Source organism: Balaenoptera borealis (genome assembly GCF_965194805.1).
Source record: "Balaenoptera borealis genome assembly, contig: HAP1_SCAFFOLD_1297, whole genome shotgun sequence".
In the NCBI taxonomy this organism is placed as follows: Eukaryota; Metazoa; Chordata; class Mammalia; order Artiodactyla; family Balaenopteridae; genus Balaenoptera; species Balaenoptera borealis.
Window position 1 is genome coordinate 134,590 of NW_028122922.1, and position 23,927 is coordinate 158,516.

The following is a 23,927-nucleotide window of genomic DNA, read 5'->3' on the forward strand; positions in this document are numbered from 1 at the left end:
TATTTGCTGCCAACGGGCAGAGTCTATTTCGTGAAGCATCAAGCACTGAAAAGAAGACTCCTGCTGCTGGAAGTTGACAGGAAGTAACGTCCAATGCAAGATCAAGGCTTGTCCTCGAAGCAATGCCCATAATGGAAGAAAAAAAAAAAAGAGAAAGCGGAAGAGAAACGTTAAGTCGCAAGTCCAACCTGGCCCCCAGCCTAGCCCAGCCCAAGGAAGGTAGGAGTCAAGGAGAAGAAACTAAAAGAGAAGAGCCTTGGACCACAACATTCTCCACAAGGTACACTCAACAAACTTCACCCTACTCTTGAACCAAGTTACAAAAAGAGCTTCTTAATCCCTACTTTGGCTCCTTAAAAGCTGCTATCAGTTCACTCATTAGACACATATGATTTCAGAACAACTGTAATAGTTCAAACTAGATGGCTCTTTCCTTCCTAAGGATTATTAATTAAAGAAGATCTATATAGCTCTAAGTATATGATACATAAAATAGAATACTCTGTAGAATATAAGTAACTCTTAGTTCAGTGTATTAATGAACGTCTGTAAGAAATGTTGCAATGATTTCCCTAATGGAAGAGCCTGGGGGAGGTAAATCTGTCTTCTAGGATTTCCTCCCCAGAGCTCAGAAACTCAGGTGTTGTTTTAGCTCTCCTACACTCTCTTCACCCAAGCCCGCCTTCCTGTTGGGGATCGGACCTCCCTATTGGCTCTCTCATACCTTTCAACTGCCTGCTTTGTGACATCACTCTCCTCCCAAACCTACTACCACTTGGTAGAGCCTTGGGGTTTCCGTGGAGCTGTTTGGACCAGTAACCAGTGACCTCTGTACTGGACACGTGCGCCGTTCAGCTGCAGCCACTCGGACATCCTCTAGTGTTGTCTCCTCATCCCTTGTACCTGCAGTGGATGCTTCCTCTTCTCTGACCATGTCAGGTAAGAAAAGAAACTTTGGAAAGTTTTGCGTTCGATTTCTTTTGCCCCTAAATTGAGTAAGTAGGAGATTCAAAATAGCATGGAATAATGAGGGAAAGTATTGAACTACAAGTCTGGAGACCTAATTTCAGTTTTGACTTTGACGTTTACTATCTGTGTGACTTTGGACAAATCACTGGCTGTCTCACAAAGCCTGTTGCTTTCCTTAACTGTTACGTTAGGATACCACGTTGGGTTGATCACTCTGATCCCCTTCTTTTCCAGTATTGAGCCTTAAAGGGTACCCATGTAGAAAACGAAATCAGACACTTCTCAAGAGTGTTTCAACAGAAACATAGAAAAGCCAGGGGACATAGAAAACTAGCAATATATACCAAGATGTTTCATCTCTAATGGTCTCCCTCCACTAGGATTTCGACTAGTTGAAAAGAGAGAATAGGGAGAGAGGATGGAGAGTACTGGGCTCTACAGGGAGGCACAGAGTCGAGCGTAAGGAAGTTTAGGATGGTTTTCATTAGCACAGGCCAACAGGCACCAAGAGATGGGAGAAAATGTAAGAATGAAGAGGGAAAGCATAGAGGAGCTCTCAAGAAAAACGGAGTTTGCAATGGAATGCTGATGGGAACCAAAGATTTTCAATTAAAGCAGAAACAGCACAGAGGGAAACCTGCTCAGAGCAGGGCAAAACCAAGTTGATGGTAGCAAACCCTTACATTAACAGACTAAGAAGGAAAGTAAGGCCAGAACAGGGGATCACCAGGAAAGGCAGCTTATCAGAAAAGTCATACTCCGTTTTCTTTCTTTTATTGCCTCTCTGAATACAGTTGGCCACTTGACAGTTTTGAATATAAACATTTTAGAAATACGTTTTAGAAATGATGCCTCCTATAAACAAGCAACCACAGTGGTTATCTAGGGGGCTGCTTTTCAGTGTTTTATTCTTTCTAATTTTTAAACTAGGTAGACATTTCACCAATTCAACATTTTAAGTGATATCTTCTAAATTGAATCAGAAGGACTATTTTCCTTGGTGTGATATGTAGGTTCTAAGGCAAGGCTGCTTTTCATTTTTACAGTTATTTCCTTCCTAACACAGAGAGCACATTGATCAACAGCCATCGTTCGCTTGTAGAGCTTAGCTACCGAAGAAGAAGAAGAAAAAGTCAAGCCCCACATCTCTAATTCCCCCCCCCACTTAGGGAATTCCCTGGCGGTCCAGTGCTTAGGACTCGGTGCTTTCACGGCCAGGGCCACGCGGCGCGGCCAAAGAAACAAAACAAACAAACATCCACGTTTATCGAAAACCATATTGTGGAGTCCTGTGGATTTTCTTACATTTGAAAATCTTTTTTAATTGGATTCTAGGCATGATGGTTTTTTGAGGTTTTGGGATGCCATCTTCTTGGATGCTGAAGATGATTCTAATCTAAGTTCTAGGATAAATCCAAAAACCTTCCTGATACATTTTAAGCTTCCTTTCTGCTTATTATATAAGCTATATTCATTGAAATATATATTTCTCCTAGGCTTAATACCTCTTACTTGCTGGGTAAAAATATGAAGGAGCACAATAATGAAACTCTTTTACACTTATTATTTTGCTGTCTGCTTCGTACCGGTTTTCATTGAAATACTTGTCTATATGTGTTGTGGCTACCTATACATGCACATTTATTGCATTCTGTTGCTTGTTATGCATTTTTTACTGACATACCTTCTCTGTCTGTATGCATTGGCTAGGAATTCATTCACCTCTATCACCTCCATCGTGTCTTCTGGTTAATAGTATTCACTAAAATAGAGTGGGCAAAATTCACTTTCATAATATTGCATGGATAGTACAGAATGCCATTTGTTAGTAAATTCATTAGGCTTCGATACTTGCCACATACCCCAGTTTTCATTAATATCTATGGATTTCTTTTTCGTTAACGTAATATGCTTGTCATGATTTTTCTTTGTCTTTCTAGAACTTATTGTATCTTCCTCCATATAAATCATACGCAATAGATCAGCTTATTCATCTATTAATTATTACTGCTATTATTATTGGTGGTGGTGTTATAACCACTTTACAGATGAGTAATCTGAAGTAATCAGATAACTCTTCCCTTTCCAAAAGCACTTAAGAAATCCACTTTCGGGTAATCATTTTGAGGTAGGATGAGAAACCAGGCTTGAAGAGGGCAAAAATGACTCTTTCAATTCACCAGTTGGACTGAGCTGTACGTCACCTCTAGGTAATAGCGTGGGAACTGCACAAGCAAAGGGAGACACTGAAGACGACAATGGTAACAGCCGTACTGTTTTCTAATGGACAAAAAAAATGCCTATATTATAAGTTCTATTTCTCCTGCTTTCTGGCAGTATCATGCTCAGAGTGGAGTCCTGGCAAGGAAGTCAGGATACTTAGGTTCTGAAACCTGGTAATGATACTAACATAATGAGAGAACTTGAACAAGTCAACCCGACCTCTCTGAGCCTCAGTTTCCTTACTCACGAAATGAGACTGAGAACATCGAAGTTCTCTAAGGGCCTCCTAGTTCTAAAATGCTTCCAGTCTAGGAAATAGCATAGAAGTCAATACGAGTGCAGGCTGAAGGGAAAGACAGGGCAGGGAGAAGGTTGCTTCCAGCCTAGAGAACAATCTCTGAACCACACCACTTGGCTCTTCTGCCCGTCTGTGCCCAAGATGGGAGCACAGGCAGTGAATAGAGAAGAGTGGAAAACTGCTCAGTCCTTACAGCCATCATTAACTGTCTGATTTTGGGTTTCTCAGGAAGTAGTGATAGTAGAGGTGTCCTGATAGCAAGAACCTTCAGATGATGCCGTTCCTCAAACGTAGTGAGAATTTCTCAACCTCCCTGAGTTTTTCATGACCCTCTTGTTCTTACAGAAAATTTCCAACATCCATCTCTACTTGGAACTCTAAATTCTCTGCAGCATTCTCCTCCTGTGGTGAGCAATGCAACTTCCCTAACACGAAGTGTCTGCAACTTCTCCAGAGTCTCTGCCCCTGCCGTCAGTTCGGCATCGGCTACTGGTACCCCTTTCCAGACACTCATGGGTAGTGCCTACCTTTACCAACATTCTAGCACGACTATGTTATCTGGAGTTACTGACCACAGCCAGATCTCCACTTCAGCTGCTTCCTATCCAGGTGTTCTTGAGTGGGACATCACAGCAAGCACTGAAAAGAATTCTTCTTCACTCGGAGACTTTACTCTGGCACTCACTGACCGCCACACAGCTGCCTCCTCCATGTTTCTGGCAGCCCAGTATGATAAAACTTCAGACGCCAAGAACATGGTCCCTCTACATCCATCGCTTTCTGCCAGCCTTGCTCAGGGAACACCATCTCAGATTCCAAATCAGGGGCAGAGCCGCCTGCCACTTCCCTGCCAGGAAGGAAGCCAGGTATATTACTATCACCAAGGCACACTGGGGTCTTTACTGTATGGAGAACTTGGCTCCTGCCCGCAATCCTACGGCTCGGCGTCATACACAGGAAGTCGGGCCTCTGGGCAACCAGAAATGGGAATGGGACTGAAGGAGATTCAGCCCACAAATATCCGACCACCAGCTTCCACCTCTGCAGTCTGCCACCCTGTGTCTGCTCAACGCATCACAGAAACAAGTTTTCAAGGTGAGTATAACAAACGCCAGAGAAAGTTGAAGAATGAGGTCGGCACTCAAAAATGGGGTCAAATCGACAGCTGGGAAGGGGTGTAGAGGCAGGTAGAATTTAGATCCTGAGCCTTTAATAACCACTACCTTCGCTCAGTGCCCTCTGTTTTTAGACTCTCTATGAGAACACCTAGGGCTTCCCTGGTGGCGCCGTGGTTAAGAATCCGCCTGCCAATGCAATGCGGGGGACACGGGTTCGAGCCCTGGTCTGCGAAGATCCCACATGCCGTGCAGCAACTAAGCGCATGTGCCACAACGACGGAGCCTGCATTCTAGAGCCCGTGAGCCTCAACTACCGAAGCCCACGTGCCTACAGCCCATGCTCCGCAACAAAGAGAAGCCACCGCGATGAGAAGCCCGCACACCGCAACCAAGAGTAGCCCCCGCTAGCCGCCAACTAGAGAAAGCCCGTGCACAGCAATGAGAGACCCAGTGCAGCCAAAAAAATAAATACGTAGAATAAATAAGTTCAAACAGTAAATAAATACATAAACATAAATTACAAAAAAAAGAACACCTAATGCAGGTGGGAAGGTGGGAGGGCCACTGTAGAGGTCATCTATGCTACATGTACAAGAACCCCGAGAGCACACCAATCGGTACCACACTTTTCACTGCTGTAGCCGATCGTTCCCCCTGTACTGCCACACTGTAGCACTCCCTTCCCTCATCTACTGCTATAGTCTCTTCGGAAGGTGTTTCAGAACTCTTGTTATGAGAGTGCCAGTTGAACTGTCCTCACTTCCTTCATTTATACCAGGATTGAAGACCTTGTGGTCCGAGATCCTGTCCAGAGAGCAAGCAGGCTAAGACTCTGTCTTTGTTGATGTATTTCATCAGCAAGGGCTCTACCCCCTCTCCTAGTTCATGGTGTGACGTGTTCTTGGCCTCTCGGGAAAGTGGGGAGAATGGAAAGGACCCTATATGAGAATGCTAGGCTTTGTAAAACATTTCAGGTTTTTAAAAATAAGACTCATTTTGTATTGGACTTATAACAGTCCTATGAAATACAAAGCGAGCCGAGAATCAGCGACAGGAAAGGCTCACCAGTAAGAATTACAACAGTCACCGCTTACCTCGTAGCATAGGGCACTGTCCGTGATCCTTAAGAAGAGTTAGTAGAAATGCCTTGCCCATCTTGCCCCTGAACCCCTTGAAAGGTACACGACTGCTGTGTTGGTGTTTAGGGGGAGCATCTCACTTACCAGGGACTGACTTCTCCCTTGATCCCTTTGTAGGGATGGAGACCTCCCCCCTGGTGATGAAAAATTCCCTGGGATTGCAACCTCCAAGCCAGACGTTTTGTGTGACACAAAGTCAAGAACTCCCCAAGTCCTGCAGTAGCAGAAACAGCCACATACTTGAGAGTAACCCACCATCTGAACTTGGGGACATTTCAGTGACAGCTCCAGTCCAGAGTGCCAGGCGTCTCCTGGCCCTGCCTCCAGCTCCAAGCCAGGGACAAATAGAGAGTAAGCACGTGGATGATATCAAAACCAAGCTTTCAAAGCCTCTGGATGCCTACCAGATCCCAACAGAGAACCAAGATCCTCCACTACTCCCTTTAGGAATCCCTGATATTCACCAGCCGCTGGCCTGCACCGATCCCCTCAGCCAAGAGGAGCAGCCTGGTTCTGAAAATGCTGATCTGGGAGAGAACAGCCGGAGTCGTCAGGACCTAGGGACACTTGAAAATGGGATTGAACCTAGCAGTGGTCTTGCAGACATTACTACACTGGCGGAGGATATTCACCTTCCCCAGCTCTTTAATCCTTTGAAAGATCTTGATCAATCCCAAGGTCCCAACGTGATCAAAGCTAAAGACACCAGAGCCATTAAGGTGAATCAGGTGCAGGAAAAGCCAAGTGTCATAAAGGTTCCCTCTGATCAACCCAGGAAGAACAAACAGAAAGCCTCTGAGCCTATCAGTGGCGCTCCCAAGGCCAAAATCCAGCCAAAGAATCCAGAGTGCCTGTTAGGGGGAGAAGTGGTTACATGCCACGCTGCAGTCAGTGACAGGGCTCCTGTGAACACGGCCAAGCACTCTCAAGGCAAACCTCAGAAAGCTGCATCCAGAAAGATCAGCAAAACTAAGAGCCACGGGCAGGAAAAGACCAAAAGGACCAGAGGGAGAAACAAGGCTGAGGAGAACAAGCAGTCAGGGAACAAAGTCAAGGCAGAAGAGAAGCCAGCAATCCCCCACACGAAGCGAAAGGAACACCAAACTGAGCTTCTCCAACAGAGCTTTCAAAAGCCTCGAACCTCCCTTGGCGTGCGCATGCTGGAGTCTGTGAAGGTTCTTCATGCGCTGGGGAAGAAGAATGAGACGAAAACTGGGCGCTCTTCCTGTCGGCTCTTGGGAAAGTCAAGCAACCCCAAAGACCCCCAGCCACCCCCAGCTATCCAGCCATGGCGGCATACCCCACGTGAGGGGAAGGGTCCTGAGAAAACGCAAGTCCAAGCCCAGAAACCAGACAGCAGTGCTGAAACAGAGTGTCCGTCTCCAGCCCAGTATGAGCGGCCTCCTCCTGGGAAGGTCAAGTTGATACCTCTGCCTTTTTCTGCCTGGGACAAGCCTCAAGCTCGACCCGCTCCTCGGAGGCCACAGTCTCTGGCCTCACATCGGCCTGCTGGGGCTTACCGTGCCCAGCCTGGTTCTACTGACTCAGCTCAACCTGCTGCAGCCAATTCATCCCAGCCAGCTCCTGCCTCTTTGCCAGGCCCCGCCAAACCAGCTCAGCCAACTGTGACCAACCCAACCCAACCGGCTTGGCCCAACCATACCCAGCCTCGTGTCCCTCAGTCTGCTGCTCCTAGGCCTGCACCCTCCAAAACTTCATCTGGCGCTCCTCTCCAGCGGGAGCCTGTTCCCCCTGCTGTGAATAAGCGCCAGTCCCCACCCAAGCTCCAAACCCACTTTCTACTCCAAGACTTCAGCAAGCAACGAGTTCCATGGAGGGAACCCAACGTGCCTGAGCCAGTCATGTCAAAGCCCATCGAACAAGAGCAGAGGCCAGAGCGAGAGGCCATGAAGAGGCGGGCTCAACAACAACGGGAGAATGCTGCCAGATACACCTCTTCGGGCAAGCTGCAATTTTTCACCGAGAGGGAAAACGAAATGGAAATTGCCGACTACTACGGATACGTCAAGTGAGAGCTGCTAGGATTCTTGGTGCCACCTTGGCTACCAGCTGTTCTTCCATACACAGGTAAGACAGGTATAGAACTGAATAAGTAAATGGAATACAATTAATAGACGAGTAACAAACCTTTCGAATTTTCAGATGCTGCTAACTGGGGCGTGAGAAAGGAAGGACTGAAAGTTGGATGGGAGAATGAAGGAAAGGGGTAAAAACTGAGCAAAGAGGAAGGAACTTGGCCCAGGGCTAGGAAGGCCAAAAGAGACGTATGGATTTAGGAAAGGAAGCAGGAGCGAGGATGAAACGGCAGAAGTAAAAAGCAGGGTCAGAGGTCTGGGTTGAAAGAACACAATTGGAGTAGAGTTGAAGGTGACAGAAGATGAGTCTAGGTTTACTAGGAGAAATAGAAAAAGTCTCTCGGGGACGCTGGCCTTAAGTCTCACAACCACCAGATAGGTATTTCAGAAAACAAGAGGTTCAGGACACATCTCTGAAAGGTCTGAGTTGCCTTATTCAGGTGTGACTGTAGTGGGGGAATAGGGAAATCTACCAGAGAAGTGGCTAGGGCTCAGAGTTATCCTAGGGGCAGCTGACGACAGGGGCAGAGCCAAGGGAACTGCTGGATCAGGAGGCCCACGAACAAAGCAGGGGCATAGCCGCCTGTCACTTCCCTGCCAGGAAGGAAGCCAGGTATATTACTGTAACCAAGGCACACTGGGGTCTTTACTGTATGGAGAACTTGGCTCCTGCCCGCAATCCTACGGCTCGGCGTCATACACAGGAAGTCGGGCCTCTGGGCAACCAGAAATGGGAATGGGACCGAAGGAGATTCAGCCCACAAATATCCGACCACCAGCTTCCACCTCTGCAGTCTGCCACCCTGTGTCTGCTCAACGCATCACAGAAACAAGTTTTCAAGGTGAGTATAACAAACGCCAGAGAAAGTTGAAGAATGAGGTCGGCACTCAAAAATGGGGTCAAATCGACAGCTGGGAAGGGGTGTAGAGGCAGGTAGAATTTAGATCCTGAGCCTTTAATAACCACTACCTTCGCTCAGTGCCCTCTGTTTTTAGACTCTCTATGAGAACACCTAGGGCTTCCCTGGTGGCGCCGTGGTTAAGAATCCGCCTGCCAATGCAATGCGGGGGACACGGGTTCGAGCCCTGGTCTGCGAAGATCCCACATGCCGTGCAGCAACTAAGCGCATGTGCCACAACGACGGAGCCTGCATTCTAGAGCCCGTGAGCCTCAACTACCGAAGCCCACGTGCCTACAGCCCATGCTCCGCAACAAGAGAAGCCACCGCGATGAGATGCCCGCACACCGCAACCGAGAGTAGCCCCCGCTAGCCGCCAACTAGAGAAAGCCCGTGCACAGCAATGAGAGACCCAGTGCAGCCAAAAACATAAATACGTAGAATAAATAAGTTCAAACAGTAAATAAATACATAAACATAAATTACAAAAAAAAAGAACACCTAATGCAGGTGGGAAGGTGGGAGGGCCACCGTAGAGGTCATCTATGCTACATGTACAAGAACCCCGAGAGCACACCAATCGGTACCACACTTTTCACTGCTGTAGCCGATCATTCCCCCTGTACTGCCACACTGTAGCACTCCCTTCCCTCATCTACTGCTATAGTCTCTTTGGAAGGTGTTTCCGAACTCTTGTTATCAGAGTGCCAGTTGAACTGTCCTCACTTCCTTCATTTATACCAGGATTGAAGACCTTGTGGTCCGAGATCCTGTCCAGAGAGCAAGCAGGCTAAGGCTCTGTCTTTGTTGATGTATTTCATCAGAAAGGGCTCTACCCCCTCTCCTAGTTCATGGTGTGAAGTGTTCTTGGCCTCTCGGGAAAGTGGGGAGAATGGAAAGGACCCTATATGAGAATGCTAGGCTCTGTAAAACATTTCAGGTTTTTAAAAATAAGACTCATTTTGTATTGGACTGACAACAGTCCTATGAAATACAAAGAAGGCCGAGAATCAGTGACAGGAAAGGATCACCAGTAAGAACTACAGCAGTCACCGCTTACCTCGTAGCATAGGGCACTGTCCGTGATCCTTAAGAAGAGTTAGTAGAAATGCCTTGCCCATCTTGCCCCTGAACCCCTTGAAAGGTACACGACTGCTGTGTTGGTGTTTAGGGGGAGCATCTCACTTACCAGGGACTGACTTCTCCCTTGATTCCTCTGTAGTGATGGAGACTTCCCCGCTGATGAAAAATTCCCTGGGATTGCAACCTCCAAGCCAGACAGCTTTCCTATGGAATGACAGAGAACTTGTCAAGGTGAAACACCAGTCTGCGGGAGAAAGGGAGGAAGAGAATGATGGAAATCGTTTCTGGGAAACTATTTTTACATTATGTGTTGTTTGTTCCCGGTAAATAAACTGAAATCTTCTTAACAGTACAACAAAATCTAAACCACTAAAGCCAACAATACAGGAGTATAACGTTCGAAAAAAATTTCTTTGGCTGCGCAGCATGTGGGATCTTAGCTCCCCAACCAGGGATTGAACCCACGCCTGCTGCATTGGAAGCGCAGAGTCTTCACCACGGGACCACCGGGGAAGTCCCAGGACTATCACTTTTAAAGGAGAAGGTACAAACCCCTCGGTTCTATGAACTGGAGATTTTTAGTAAGAAGTCAATATATTTGTTGTTAGGCACATTTTATGTTAGGCTGTCTCCCTGCACAGGATGCAGGCGCCTTGAGAATGGAAGTCATATCCCTCTATAGTACGTCCCTCTTCTTTCTGCTTTGCAGTTTGCTGCTCCACTTGTTCAACCCCACCTAGTAATAACCTATACTTCCCTTGTTCCTGTTTTCCCATCTGGAAAACAGACAAAAGGCAACCAAACAACGCAAAGGTCTCAACAAATAAGGGATATCCAAAACCAGAGATGGCCAGAACTTCTGTACCCCTGATGAAATAGTCCTCATACAAAACCTGATAATCAAATTCCTTAATGCTAGGAATCACAGTGAAAAATAGTATCTGAACTGACTTCTGTCAGATGAGTGAGAACTAAGGTTAATTCAGTGTATCTGAAGCATAGAAAGTGAGGGCAAAAGTGGCACAAGATGGGGCTAGAGAAGCAGAGAGGATTCTAGACCACGCAGAGTCTTAAAGGCCAACAGTGTGTTTTCTATTCTCAAAACAATGTTTGTGAGCGATGTTTATGAGCAACGTTCCAACTTGCTTTGAAGGTTTCTTGTGTGAAGAGTGGATTGGAAGGAAACAAGATATATGGACACTAGTTAGGACCTAATCGCAACAGACAGGCAAGTTCAGTATTAGGAAGTTGAGGAAGAGCTGGCTGACAGATTCCAAAGAAATTCAGGAGATGAACTGAAGCGGGCTTAATGGGGTAGGAGATGGAGGAAAGGAAGGTCTTAGGGAATTCAAGGGTTTACTGCACACATGAGCAAAGTCTCAAAATTAATCATTTGAACGTACAGAGGCGGATCTCCCAAATGACACCGGTTAGGAAGCAACGGTACGCCCTTTAGAATTCCTAGAGACAACACAAATCAACTGTTTCGATGGAAAATTCGGCGGGACTCTTGATTTCCATGGGAATACAGAGAAAAGAGACACTGATCTGGCTTGCAGGTATTTAGGAAGTTGTTAGCCGGACATCACCTACTAGTATCATGTAAGTAGGCCGTCCGAAGTAGGAAGCTTAGGGGAAAAACCTGGAGGAAAACTTAAAAGCTTAAGCCACACCTCTACACTACACCACCTTTCACAATTTCTTCTCAGATAAGCATCATCCCCATCAGTGAAGAAACTCGTACCTCATAATAGGAAAAACAGGCCTAAAGATTCAATGTGTGTCTTGGGAGGTCCCATCTATGCGATATCTTCCTGGGACCAGAAAAGGCCCCAGGAAGATCCATCTCTGCACCCCTGAAAGCTTACCACCAAGGAAAATGACTAGGTCCATAGATTTCCTCCCTCAAACCAGCTTACCTCACACATAGATCATTAGCAACTCCGCCCTTACTCACATTATCACAGTCACAAGAGTGGTTAGGGAGAAAAGCACTAACCAGGGGAACTAAAACAGAGGCAATCCAGGCCAAGCTGGGCTGGTGGCAGATATCTTGCTCCTTACGCTCGGGTGCATAATGCGACTCACCACAGTGCCTTTGTCACAGACCCTTTTGAACGTTTCTCCACAGAATCCAACAGCTCAAGTTAGTTCATGACGCTTCAAGGTCAACAATCGTCAAGAGAAAAACATGCAATATGTCTTACAATGTTGGATTCCTTACAAACAGGACAAGGAGATAACCATGTAGACAAAACCAGAGCATTTGAAAACATCTGTATTCTACAAACACACCAGTGAATGCTATAAATAAGGTACTATGACATAAAACAAAATGAAAACTAGATGTGAGACTCTTCTCTTCAGTGTACAGACTTCATGGCAGTTGCTGCACACTATCTAGCTACTTAGATCTTTAACTCTCTGTTCTGTTAATACCAAATGAGGCCCAAGTGTGTCAACCTGTTTCCCACAGAAACCAAAAAGTCTACATGCATCTCTTTTCTCCTGTGCCCTTTCACCTTACCTGCTCCCAATTCTCCACCAACGTCCTCCTCTTTCTCTAATTATTCTCCTCTTCATTTTGCTTGGCCTTGCCCCCAAGCATGCAAGACAGAGAGTCCTAGAGGTCCAAGATTCTAGAGTGGCTGTTTGCAAGGCGGAGGAGATTACAGTAACTGCCACACTGTATATACTTCTGTGCAAAGAAAAAGGGACAGTGTTCAGAATGTCTCTCACATATAACAAGAGCTGGAGATGGCAGGATACCTGTGTGGCCCAAGGAACTAGAGCTAGCAAATTATGGGCCAAACAATTGCAACCAAAGGCTGGAAGAGGAAAGGTCTGCAACCAGCTCTGTCTCCTAGCTCTCTGGTATTTGCTGCCAACGGGCAGAGTCTATTTCGTGAAGCATCAAGCACTGAAAAGAAGACTCCTGCTGCTGGAAGTTGACAGGAAGTAACGTCCAATGCAAGATCAAGGCTTGTCCTCGAAGCAATGCCCATAATGGAAGAAAAAAAAAAAAGAGAAAGCGGAAGAGAAACGTTAAGTCGCAAGTCCAACCTGGCCCCCAGCCTAGCCCAGCCCAAGGAAGGTAGGAGTCAAGGAGAAGAAACTAAAAGAGAAGAGCCTTGGACCACAACATTCTCCACAAGGTACACTCAAGAAACTTCACCCTACTCTTGAACCAAGTTACAAAGAGAGCTTCTTAATCCCTACTTTGGCTCCTTAAAAGCTGCTATCAGTTCACTCATTAGACACATCTGATTTCAGAACAACTGTAATAGTTCAAACTAGATGGCTCTTTCCTTCCTAAGGATTATTAATTAAAGAAGATCTATATAGCTCTAAGTATATGATACATAAAATAGAATACTCTGTAGAATATAAGTAACTCTTAGTTCAGTGTATTAATGAACGTCTGTAAGAAATGTGGCAATGATTTCCCTAATGGAAGAGCCTGGGGGAGGTAAATCTGTCTTCTAGGATTTCCTCCTCCCCAAAGCTCAGAAACTCAGGTGTTGTTTTAGCTCTCCTACACTCTCTTCACCCAAGCCCGCCTTCCTGTTGGGGATCGGACCTCCCTATTGGCTCTCTCATACCTTTCAACTGCCTGCTTTGTGACATCACTCTCCTCCCAAACCTACTACCACTTGGTAGAGCCTTGGGGTTTCCGTGGAGCTGTTTGGACCAGTAACCAGTGACCTCTGTACTGGACACGTGCGCCGTTCAGCTGCAGCCACTCAGACATCCTCTAGTGTTGTCTCCTCATCCCTTGTACCTGCAGTGGATGCTTCCTCTTCTCTGACCATGTCAGGTAAGAAAAGAAACTTTGGAAAGTTTTGCGTTCGATTTCTTTTGCCCCTAAATTGAGTAGGAGATTCAAAATAGCATGGAATAATGAGGGAAAGTATTGAACTACAAGTCTGGAGACCTAATTTCACTTTTGACTTTGACGTTTACTATCTGTGTGACTTTGGACAAATCACTGGCTGTCTCACAAAGCCTGTTGCTTTCCTTAACTGTTACGTTAGGATACCACATTGGGTTGATCACTCTGATCCCCTTCTTTTCCAGTATTGAGCCTTAAAGGGTACCCATGTAGAAAACGAAATCAGACACTTCTCAAGAGTGTTTCAACAGAAACACAGAAAAGCCAGGGGACATAGAAAACTAGCAATATATACCAAGATGTTTCATCTCTAATGGTCTCCCTCCACTAGGATTTCGACTAGTTGAAAAGAGAGAATAGGGAGAGAGGATGGAGAGTACTGGGCTCTACAGGGAGGCACAGAGTCGAGCGTAAGGAAGTTTAGGACGGTTTTCATTAGCACAGGCCAACAGGCACCAAGAGATGGGAGAAAATGTAAGAATGAAGAGGGAAAGCATAGAGGAGCTCTCAAGAAAAACGGAGTTTGCAATGGAATGCTGATGGGAACCAAAGATTTTCAATTAAAGCAGAAACAGCACAGAGGGAAACCTGCTCAGAGCAGGGCAAAACCAAGTTGATGGTAGCAAACCCTTACATTAACAGACTAAGAAGGAAAGTAAGGCCAGAACAGGGGATCACCAGGAAAGGCAGCTTATCAGAAAAGTCATACTCCGTTTTCTTTCTTTTATTGCCTCTCTGAATACAGTTGGCCACTTGACAGTTTTGAATATAAACATTTTAGAAATACGTTTTAGAAATGATGCCTCCTATAAACAAGCAACCACAGTGGTTATCTAGGGGGCTGCTTTTCAGTGTTTTATTCTTTCTAATTTTTAAACTAGGTAGACATTTCACCAATTCAACATTTTAAGTGATATCTTCTAAATTGAATCAGAAGGACTATTTTCCTTGGTGTGATATGTAGGTTCTAAGGCAAGGCTGCTTTTCATTTTTACAGTTATTTCCTTCCTAACACAGAGAGCACATTGATCAACAGCATCGTTCGCTTGTAGAGCTTAGCTACCGAAGAAGAAGAAGAAAAAGTCAAGCCCCACATCTCTAATTCCCCCCCCCACTTAGGGAATTCCCTGGCGGTCCAGTGCTTAGGACTCGGTGCTTTCACGGCCAGGGCCACGCGGCGCGGCCAAAGAAACAAAACAAACAAACATCCACGTTTATCGAAAACCATATTGTGGAGTCCTGTGGATTTTCTTACATTTGAAAATCTTTTTTAATTGGATTCTAGGCATGATGGTTTTTTGAGGTTTTGGGATGCCATCTTCTTGGATGCTGAAGATGATTCTAATCTAAGTTCTAGGATAAATCCAAAAACCTTCCTGATACATTTTAAGCTTCCTTTCTGCTTATTATATAAGCTATATTCATTGAAATATATATTTCTCCTAGGCTTAATACCTCTTACTTGCTGGGTAAAAATATGAAGGAGCACAATAATGAAACTCTTTTACACTTATTATTTTGCTGTCTGCTTCGTACCGGTTTTCATTGAAATACTTGTCTATATGTGTTGTGGCTACCTATACATGCACATTTATTGCATTCTGTTGCTTGTTATGCATTTTTTACTGACATACCTTCTCTGTCTGTATGCATTGGCTAGGAATTCATTCACCTCTATCACCTCCATCGTGTTTTCTGGTTAACAGTATTCACTAAAATAGAGTGGGCAAAATTCACTTTCATAATATTGCATGGATAGTACAGAATGCCATTTGTTAGTAAATTCATTAGGCTTCGATACTTGCCACATACCCCAGTTTTCATTAATATCTATGGATTTCTTTTTCGTTAACGTAATATGCTTGTCATGATTTTTCTTTGTCTTTCTAGAACTTATTGTATCTTCCTCCATATAAATCATACGCAATAGATCAGCTTATTCATCTATTAATTATTACTGCTATTATTATTGGTGGTGGTGTTATAACCACTTTATAGGTGAGGAATCTGAAGTAATCAGATAACTTTTCCCTTTCCAAAAGCACTTAAGAAATCCACTTTCGGGTAATCATTTTGAGGTAGGATGAGAAACCGGGCTTGAAGAGGGCAAAAATGACTCTTTCAATTCACCAGTTGGACTGAGCTGTACGTCACCTCTAGGTAATAGCGTGGGAACTGCACAAGCAAAGGGAGACACTGAAGACGACCATGGTAACAGCCGTACTGTTTTCTAATGGACAAAAAAAATGCCTATATTATAAGTTCTATTTCTCCTGCTTTCTGGCAGTATCATGCTCAGAGTGGAGTCCTGGCAAGGAAGTCAGGATACTTAGGTTCTGAAACCTGGTAATGATACTAACATAATGAGAGAACTTGAACAAGTCAACCCGACCTCTCTGAGCCTCAGTTTCCTTACTCACGAAATGAGACTGAGAACATCGAAGTTCTCTAAGGGCCTCCTAGTTCTAAAATGCTTCCAGTCTAGGAAATAGCATAGAAGTCAATACGAGTGCAGGCTGAAGGGAAAGACAGGGCAGGGAGAAGGTTGCTTCCAGCCTAGAGAACAATCTCTGAACCACACCACTTGGCTCTTCTGCCCGTCTGTGCCCAAGATGGGAGCACAGGCAGTTAATAGAGAAGAGTGGAAAACTGCTCAGTCCTTACAGCCATCATTAACTGTCTGATTTTGGGTTTCTCAGGAAGTAGTGATAGTAGAGGTGTCCTGATAGCAAGAACCTTCAGATGATGCCGTTCCTCAAACGTAGTGAGAATTTCTCAACCTCCCTGAGTTTTTCATGACCCTCTTGTTCTTACAGAAAATTTCCAACATCCATCTCTACTTGGAACTCTAAATTCTCTGCAGCATTCTCCTCCTGTGGTGAGCAATGCAACTTCCCTAACACGAAGTGTCTGCAACTTCTCCAGAGTCTCTGCCCCTGCCGTCAGTTCGGCATCGGCTACTGGTACCCCTTTCCAGACACTCATGGGTAGTGCCTACCTTTACCAACATTCTAGCACGACTATGTTATCTGGAGTTACTGACCACAGCCAGATCTCCACTTCAGCTGCTTCCTATCCAGGTGTTCTTGAGTGGGACATCACAGCAAGCACTGAAAAGAATTCTTCTTCACTCGGAGACTTTACTCTGGCACTCACTGACCGCCACACAGCTGCCTCCTCCATGTTTCTGGCAGCCCAGTATGATAAAACTTCAGACGCCAAGAACATGGTCCCTCTACATCCATCGCTTTCTGCCAGCCTTGCTCAGGGAACACCATCTCAGATTCCAAATCAGGGGCAGAGCCGCCTGCCACTTCCCTGCCAGGAAGGAAGCCAGGTATATTACTATAACCAAGGCACACTGGGGTCTTTACTGTATGGAGAACTTGGCTCCTGCCCGCAATCCTACGGCTCGGCGTCATACACAGGAAGTCGGGCCTCTGGGCAACCAGAAATGGGAATGGGACTGAAGGAGATTCAGCCCACAAATATCCGACCACCAGCTTCCACCTCTGCAGTCTGCCACCCTGTGTCTGCTCAACGCATCACAGAAACAAGTTTTCAAGGTGAGTATAACAAACGCCAGAGAAAGTTGAAGAATGAGGTCGGCACTCAAAAATGGGGTCAAATCGACAGCTGGGAAGGGGTGTAGAGGCAGGTAGAATTTAGATCCTGAGCCTTTAATAACCACTACCTTCGCTCAGTGCCCTCTGTTTTTAGACTCTCTATGAGAACACCTAGGGCTTCCCTGGTGGCGCCTGCCAATGCAGGGGACACGGGTTCGAGCCCTGGTCTGCGAAGATCCCACATGCCGTGCAGCAACTAAGCGCATGTGCCACGACGACGGAGCCTGCATTCTAGAGCCCGTGAGCCTCAACTACCGAAGCCCACGTGCCTACAGCCCATGCTCCGCAACAAGAGAAGCCACCGCGATGAGATGCCCGCACACCGCAACCGAGAGTAGCCCCCGCTAGCCGCCAACTAGAGAAAGCCCGTGCACAGCAATGAGAGACCCAGTGCAGCCAAAAACATAAATACGTAGAATAAATAAGTTCAAACAGTAAATAAATACATAAACATAAATTACAAAAAAAAAGAACACCTAATGCAGGTGGGAAGGTGGGAGGGCCACCGTAGAGGTCATCTATGCTACATGTACAAGAACCCCGAGAGCACACCAATCGGTACCACACTTTTCACTGTTGTAGCCGATCGTTCCCCCTGTACTGCCACACTGTAGCACTCCCTTCCCTCATCTACTGCTATAGTCTCTTCGGAAGGTGTTTCAGAACTCTTGTTATGTGAGTGCCAGTTGAACTGTCCTCACTTCCTTCATTTATACCAGGATTGAAGACCTTGTGGTCCGAGATCCTGTCCAGAGAGCAAGCAGGCTAAGACTCTGTCTTTGTTGATGTATTTCATCAGCAAGGGCTCTACCCCCTCTCCTAGTTCATGGTGTGACGTGTTCTTGGCCTCTCGGGAAAGTGGGGAGAATGGAAAGGACCCTATATGAGAATGCTAGGCTTTGTAAAACATTTCAGGTTTTTAAAAATAAGACTCATTTTGTATTGGACTTATAACAGTCCTATGAAATACAAAGCGAGCCGAGAATCAGCGACAGGAAAGGCTCACCAGTAAGAATTACAACAGTCACCGCTTACCTCGTAGCATAGGGCACTGTCCGTGATCCTTAAGAAGAGTTAGTAGAAATGCCTTGCCCATCTTGCCCCTGAACCCCTTGAAAGGTACACGACTGCTGTGTTGGTGTTTAGGGGGAGCATCTCACTTACCAGGGACTGACTTCTCCCTTGATCCCTTTGTAGGGATGGAGACCTCCCCCCTGGTGATGAAAAATTCCCTGGGATTGCAACCTCCAAGCCAGACGTTTTGTGTGACACAAAGTCAAGAACTCCCCAAGTCCTGCAGTAGCAGAAACAGCCACATACTTGAGAGTAACCCACCATCTGAACTTGGGGACATTTCAGTGACAGCTCCAGTCCAGAGTGCCAGGCGTCTCCTGGCCCTGCCTCCAGCTCCAAGCCAGGGACAAATAGAGAGTAAGCACGTGGATGATATCAAAACCAAGCTTTCAAAGCCTCTGGATGCCTACCAGATCCCAACAGAGAACCAAGATCCTCCACTACTCCCTTTAGGAATCCCTGATATTCACCAGCCGCTGGCCTGCACCGATCCCCTCAGCCAAGAGGAGCAGCCTGGTTCTGAAAATGCTGATCTGGGAGAGAACAGCCGGAGTCGTCAGGACCTAGGGACACTTGAAAATGGGATTGAACCTAGCAGTGGTCTTGCAGACATTACTACACTGGCGGAGGATATTCACCTTCCCCAGCTCTTTAATCCTTTGAAAGATCTTGATCAATCCCAAGGTCCCAACGTGATCAAAGCTAAAGACACCAGAGCCATTAAGGTGAATCAGGTGCAGGAAAAGCCAAGTGTCATAAAGGTTCCCTCTGATCAACCCAGGAAGAACAAACAGAAAGCCTCTGAGCCTATCAGTGGCGCTCCCAAGGCCAAAATCCAGCCAAAGAATCCAGAGTGCCTGTTAGGGGGAGAAGTGGTTATATGCCACGCTGCAGTCAGTGACAGGGCTCCTGTGAACACGGCCAAGCACTCTCAAGGCAAACCTCAGAAAGCTGCATCCAGAAAGATCAGCAAAACTAAGAGCCACGGGCAGGAAAAGACCAAAAGGACCAGAGGGAGAAACAAGGCTGAGGAGAACAAGCAGTCAGGGAACAAAGTCAAGGCAGAAGAGAAGCCAGCAATCCCCCACACGAAGCGAAAGGAACACCAAACTGAGCTTCTCCAACAGAGCTTTCAAAAGCCTCGAACCTCCCTTGGCGTGCGCATGCTGGAGTCTGTGAAGGTTCTTCATGCGCTGGGGAAGAAGAATGAGACGAAAACTGGGCGCTCTTCCTGTCGGCTCTTGGGAAAGTCAAGCAACCCCAAAGACCCCCAGCCACCCCCAGCTATCCAGCCATGGCGGCATACCCCACGTGAGGGGAAGGGTCCTGAGAAAACGCAAGTCCAAGCCCAGAAACCAGACAGCAGTGCTGAAACAGAGTGTCCGTCTCCAGCCCAGTATGAGCGGCCTCCTCCTGGGAAGGTCAAGTTGATACCTCTGCCTTTTTCTGCCTGGGACAAGCCTCAAGCTCGACCCGCTCCTCGGAGGCCACAGTCTCTGGCCTCACATCGGCCTGCTGGGGCTTACCGTGCCCAGCCTGGTTCTACTGACTCAGCTCAACCTGCTGCAGCCAATTCATCCCAGCCAGCTCCTGCCTCTTTGCCAGGCCCCGCCAAACCAGCTCAGCCAACTGTGACCAACCCAACCCAACCGGCTTGGCCCAACCATACCCAGCCTCGTGTCCCTCAGTCTGCTGCTCCTAGGCCTGCACCCTCCAAAACTTCATCTGGCGCTCCTCTCCAGCGGGAGCCTGTTCCCCCTGCTGTGAATAAGCGCCAGTCCCCACCCAAGCTCCAAACCCACTTTCTACTCCAAGACTTCAGCAAGCAACGAGTTCCATGGAGGGAACCCAACGTGCCTGAGCCAGTCATGTCAAAGCCCATCGAACAAGAGCAGAGGCCAGAGCGAGAGGCCATGAAGAGGCGGGCTCAACAACAACGGGAGAATGCTGCCAGATACACCTCTTCGGGCAAGCTGCAATTTTTCACCGAGAGGGAAAACGAAATGGAAATTGCCGACTACTACGGATACGTCAAGTGAGAGCTGCTAGGATTCTTGGTGCCACCTTGGCTACCAGCTGTTCTTCCATACACAGGTAAGACAGGTATAGAACTGAATAAGTAAATGGAATACAATTAATAGACGAGTAACAAACCTTTCGAATTTTCAGATGCTGCTAACTGGGGCGTGAGAAAGGAAGGACTGAAAGTTGGATGGGAGAATGAAGGAAAGGGGTAAAAACTGAGCAAAGAGGAAGGAACTTGGCCCAGGGCTAGGAAGGCCAAAAGAGACGTATGGATTTAGGAAAGGAAGCAGGAGCGAGGATGAAATGGCAGAAGTAAAAAGCAGGGTCAGAGGTCTGGGTTGAAAGAACACAATTGGAGTAGAGTTGAAGGTGACAGAAGATGAGTCTAGGTTTACTAGGAGAAATAGAAAAAGTCTCTCGGGGACGCTGGCCTTAAGTCTCACAACCACCAGATAGGTATTTCAGAAAACAAGAGGTTCAGGACACATCTCTGAAAGGTCTGAGTTGCCTTATTCAGGTGTGACTGTAGTGGGGGAATAGGGAAATCTACCAGAGAAGTGGCTAGGGCTCAGAGTTATCCTAGGGGCAGCTGACGACAGGGGCAGAGCCAAGGGAACTGCTGGATCAGGAGGCCCACGAACAAAGCAGGGGCATAGCCGCCTGTCACTTCCCTGCCAGGAAGGAAGCCAGGTATATTACTGTAACCAAGGCACACTGGGGTCTTTACTGTATGGAGAACTTGGCTCCTGCCCGCAATCCTACGGCTCGGCGTCACACACAGGAAGTAGGGCCTCTGGGCAACCAGAAATGGGAATGGGACTGAAGGAGATTCAGCCCACAAATATCCGACCACCAGCTTCCACCTCTGCAGTCTGCCACCCTGTGTCTGCTCAACGCATCACAGAAACAAGTTTTCAAGGTGAGTATACAGACGGCAGAGAAAAGTTGAACAATGAGGTCAGCATTCAAAAATGGGGTCAAATCGACAGCTGGGAAGGGGTGTAGAGACAGGTAGAATTTAGATCCTGAGCCTTTAATAACCACTACCTTCTCTCAGTGCTCTCTGTTTTTAGACTCTATATGAGAACACCTAGGGCTTCCCTGGTGGCGCCTGCCAATGCAGGGGACACGGGTTCGAGCCCTGGTCTGCGAAGATCCCACATGCCGTGCAGCAACTAAGCGCATGTGCCACGACGACGGAGCCTGCATTCTAGAGCCCGTGAGCCTCAACTACCGAAGCCCACGTGCCTACAGCCCATGCTCCGCAACAAGAGAAGCCACCGCGATGAGATGCCCGCACACCGCAACCGAGAGTAGCCCCCGCTAGCCGCCAACTAGAGAAAGCCCGTGCACAGCAATGAGAGACCCAGTGCAGCCAAAAACATAAATACGTAGAATAAATAAGTTCAAACAGTAAATAAATACATAAACATAAATTACAAAAAAAAAGAACACCTAATGCAGGTGGGAAGGTGGGAGGGCCACCGTAGAGGTCATCTATGCTACATGTACAAGAACCCCGAGAGCACACCAATCGGTACCACACTTTTCACTGCTGTAGCCGATCGTTCCCCCTGTACTGCCACACTGTAGCACTCCCTTCCCTCATCTACTGCTATAGTCTCTTCGGAAGGTGTTTCCGAACTCTTGTTATGAGAGTGCCAGTTGAACTGTCCTCACTTCCTTCATTTATACCAGGATTGAAGACCTTGTGGTCCGAGATCCTGTCCAGAGAGCAAGCAGGCTAAGGCTCTGTCTTTGTTGATGTATTTCATCAGAAAGGGCTCTACCCCCTCTCCTAGTTCATGGTGTGAAGTGTTCTTGGCCTCTCGGGAAAGTGGGGAGAATGGAAAGGACCCTATATGAGAATGCTAGGCTCTGTAAAACATTTCAGGTTTTTAAAAATAAGACTCATTTTGTATTGGACTGACAACAGTCCTATGAAATACAAAGAAAGCCGAGAATCAGTGACAGGAAAGGATCACCAGTAAGAACTACAGCAGTCACCGCTTACCTCGTAGCATAGGGCACTGTCCGTGATCCTTAAGAAGAGTTAGTAGAAATGCCTTGCCCATCTTGCCCCTGAACCCCTTGAAAGGTACACGACTGCTGTGTTGGTGTTTAGGGGGAGCATCTCACTTACCAGGGACTGACTTCTCCCTTGATTCCTCTGTAGTGATGGAGACTTCCCCGCTGATGAAAAATTCCCTGGGATTGCAACCTCCAAGCCAGACAGCTTTCCTATGGAATGACAGAGAACTTGTCAAGGTGAAACACCAGTCTGCGGGAGAAAGGGAGGAAGAGAATGATGGAAATCGTTTCTGGGAAACTATTTTTACATTATGTGTTGTTTGTTCCCGGTAAATAAACTGAAATCTTCTTAACAGTACAACAAAATCTAAACCACTAAAGCCAACAATACAGGAGTATAACGTTCGAAAAAAATTTCTTTGGCTGCGCAGCATGTGGGATCTTAGCTCCCCAACCAGGGATTGAACCCACGCCTGCTGCGTTGGAAGCGCAGAGTCTTCACCACGGGACCACCGGGGAAGTCCCAGGACTATCACTTTTAAAGGAGAAGGTACAAACCCCTCGGTTCTATGAACTGGAGATTTTTAGTAAGAAGTCAATATATTTGTTGTTAGGCACATTTTATGTTAGGCTGTCTCCCTGCACAGGATGCAGGCGCCTTGAGAATGGAAGTCATATCCCTCTATAGTACGTCCCTCTTCTTTCTGCTTTGCAGTTTGCTGCTCCACTTGTTCAACCCCACCTAGTAATAACCTATACTTCCCTTGTTCCTGTTTTCCCATCTGGAAAACAGACAAAAGGCAACCAAACAACGCAAAGGTCTCAACAAATAAGGGATATCCAAAACCAGAGATGGCCAGAACTTCTGTACCCCTGATGAAATAGTCCTCATACAAAACCTGATAATCAAATTCCTTAATGCTAGGAATCACAGTGAAAAATAGTATCTGAACTGACTTCTGTCAGATGAGTGAGAACTAAGGTTAATTCAGTGTATCTGAAGCATAGAAAGTGAGGGCAAAAGTGGCACAAGATGGGGCTAGAGAAGCAGAGAGGATTCTAGACCACGCAGAGTCTTAAAGGCCAACAGTGTGTTTTCTATTCTCAAAACAATGCTTGTGAGCGATGTTTATGAGCAACGTTCCAACTTGCTTTGAAGGTTTCTTGTGTGAAGAGTGGATTGGAAGGAAACAAGATATATGGACACCAGTTAGGACCTAATCGCAACAGACAGGCAAGTTCAGTATTAGGAAGTTGAGGAAGAGCTGGCTGACAGATTCCAAAGAAATTCAGGAGATGAACTGAAGCGGGCTTAATGGGGTAGGAGATGGAGGAAAGGAAGGTCTTAGGGAATTCAAGGGTTTACTGCACACATGAGCAAAGTCTCAAAATTAATCATTTGAACGTACAGAGGCGGATCTCCCAAATGACACCGGTTAGGAAGCAACGGTACG

General features: G+C 46.6%; 1 protein-coding gene across 1 annotated transcript in view; it reads right to left on the reverse strand.

Moving 5' to 3' along the window:
- Positions 1-23,927, reverse strand: part of LOC309621572 (uncharacterized protein) — a gene marked incomplete at its 5' end in the record, with an annotated part of 164,993 nt that overhangs the window by 129,625 nt on the left and 11,441 nt on the right. Inside the window, 2 exons of the mRNA XM_082408991.1 lie at positions 9,932-10,069; positions 22,586-22,723. Of these exons, the coding sequence (XP_082265117.1) occupies positions 9,932-10,069; positions 22,586-22,723 (276 nt within the window). The remainder of the gene's footprint in view (positions 1-9,931; positions 10,070-22,585; positions 22,724-23,927) is intronic.